At 25.9% G+C, this 1,526-nt stretch overlaps 1 protein-coding gene across 1 annotated transcript; it reads left to right on the top strand.

Annotated features, from left to right (window-relative positions):
- The first annotated feature begins 624 nt into the window (after positions 1-624).
- Positions 625-1,307, top strand: LOC129912645 (uncharacterized). The gene is made up of 3 exons (XM_055990988.1): positions 625-839; positions 899-1,084; positions 1,155-1,307. The coding sequence occupies exons 1-3, from the start codon at positions 762-764 to the stop codon at positions 1,305-1,307; spliced, it is 417 nt and encodes a 138-aa protein (XP_055846963.1). The 5' UTR covers positions 625-761.
- Positions 1,308-1,526: the final 219 nt, after the last annotated feature.

Genomic DNA, 1,526 nt, shown 5'->3' with positions numbered 1-1,526 from the left:
AGTTAATTTATTGTTTGTGACCTCGGAATCAATAAATTTTATTTTTATAATTTTACTAAGTCTGTCACGAACTTCAAAACTCTAATAAAATACATTAAAATCACTTTAATGCTAATACTTTTTAACATTTATTTGATAAAAATTAAACACAAGGTTTAAAACAATATGTTATTGTTATTAAATGATTAACAACGAAGACAATGTATGTTATCTGTAATTTATTTCCTATTCAGTTTTGAGCCCTTGTAAATGCATTTGACTTGAAAACAATGTTTCAAAAACTAAATAACAGAATATTTACATGTAATTTCATCTAAAACAACATCACACATTAGATAATCTTTCGTATTTCAAATATGTTTAACACATTTAAAATATCATTACCAGATAAATTAGCTTTTTTAAATGTTGTAATAGCCTCCATATTAGTGATAAACAAGATCAATTAAAAATTAAATTGATCGCATCTTTTAACCAAATAACAAAGTAACAAAAATAAATTTAGTATAAAAGCAAACACTAATTTCATAAAAACTATTTGCAGTCAAGAATCATGCATAAATTCAATTTAATAATAGTTATTTTTTTGGTGAATTTAGGAGTTTCCTTGGTAAAATAAAATTCAATTTTTTTTGAGTGCATTTTGTAATAAAAACAAAATTATATTTTTCAAGTCCGAACGGAATTACAATTTTGATTTTGAACGTGTGGATGCTATTAAAGGAGAAGAGGAAACTTTAGTTGATTACAAAATCCGTTTTATGAGACGTAATCGTGGTGAAAAATATAAGGCAAATGGTACTATGACTTACACTGAAGATTTAGGGGAAGATATTCAAGTATGAATTGATTTTTTTTTTTAAGTTTCAAAATCTCATTGCTATATCTACATTTTTAGCATATGGTAAGAACAACTTACAGTGCAACTGGATCAAGTCAATTTCGTTCACATCCTTACACAGTGCAAAAGTCAAGCGTTTGCAAATTCTTTCAAACATATTACAGAAAATATGGCCAGCCCTGGGTAATGGGTCATACAGATTTTCCTATCATTCCCGAAGAGGGAATTTGTCCACTTCCTAAGGTTAGATTTTTCTAAAAATACAAAATTATATGAATTGATGTTGATTTTTTTTTAAATTTTTCATTCATAGGGAACATATTATATCAAAGATATGGAATTCGATGAAAGTAATTTACCAGATCATGCTCCAAGAGGTTTATGGAAGCTTGATCAAATATTTGAAAAAAATGGTAAAGTTGTCGGTGGCATTGCAATGTATGCCAGGGTATCTGACAAGATTTAAATTTGAATTATTAAATTGGCTTATTTATTGTTTTATTTTTATTAAAATGTCTTAAACTTTCATTATCAATAAATATTTTGCTTTTTCGCGAGAGAATGTCGAAATACATTAATCGAAATAAATACAGAGAAAAATAAGGCACTTAAAATGATCTTTTAAAATATATCTTTTTAAAATAATAAAATATCTTATAAAAATAAACGGATTGCACTCATTTTT

This window comes from Episyrphus balteatus, chromosome 1 (genome assembly GCF_945859705.1).
Source record: "Episyrphus balteatus chromosome 1, idEpiBalt1.1, whole genome shotgun sequence".
NCBI lineage: Eukaryota > Metazoa > Arthropoda > Insecta > Diptera > Syrphidae > Episyrphus > Episyrphus balteatus.
The sequence above is the reverse complement of the archived record's forward strand: the minus strand, read 5'-3'. Positions and strand labels throughout refer to the sequence as shown.

Excerpts from the sequence above, each read along its gene's own strand:
- LOC129912645 (XM_055990988.1), top strand. The coding sequence starts at position 762 with ATGAGACGTAATCGTGGTGAAAAATATAAGGCAAATGGTACTATGACT. Across the intron at positions 840-898 it reads ATTTAGGGGAAGATATTCAA|CATATGGTAAGAACAACTTA; the intron begins GTATGAATTGAT and ends CTACATTTTTAG. Across the intron at positions 1,085-1,154 it reads GAATTTGTCCACTTCCTAAG|GGAACATATTATATCAAAGA; the intron begins GTTAGATTTTTC and ends TTTCATTCATAG.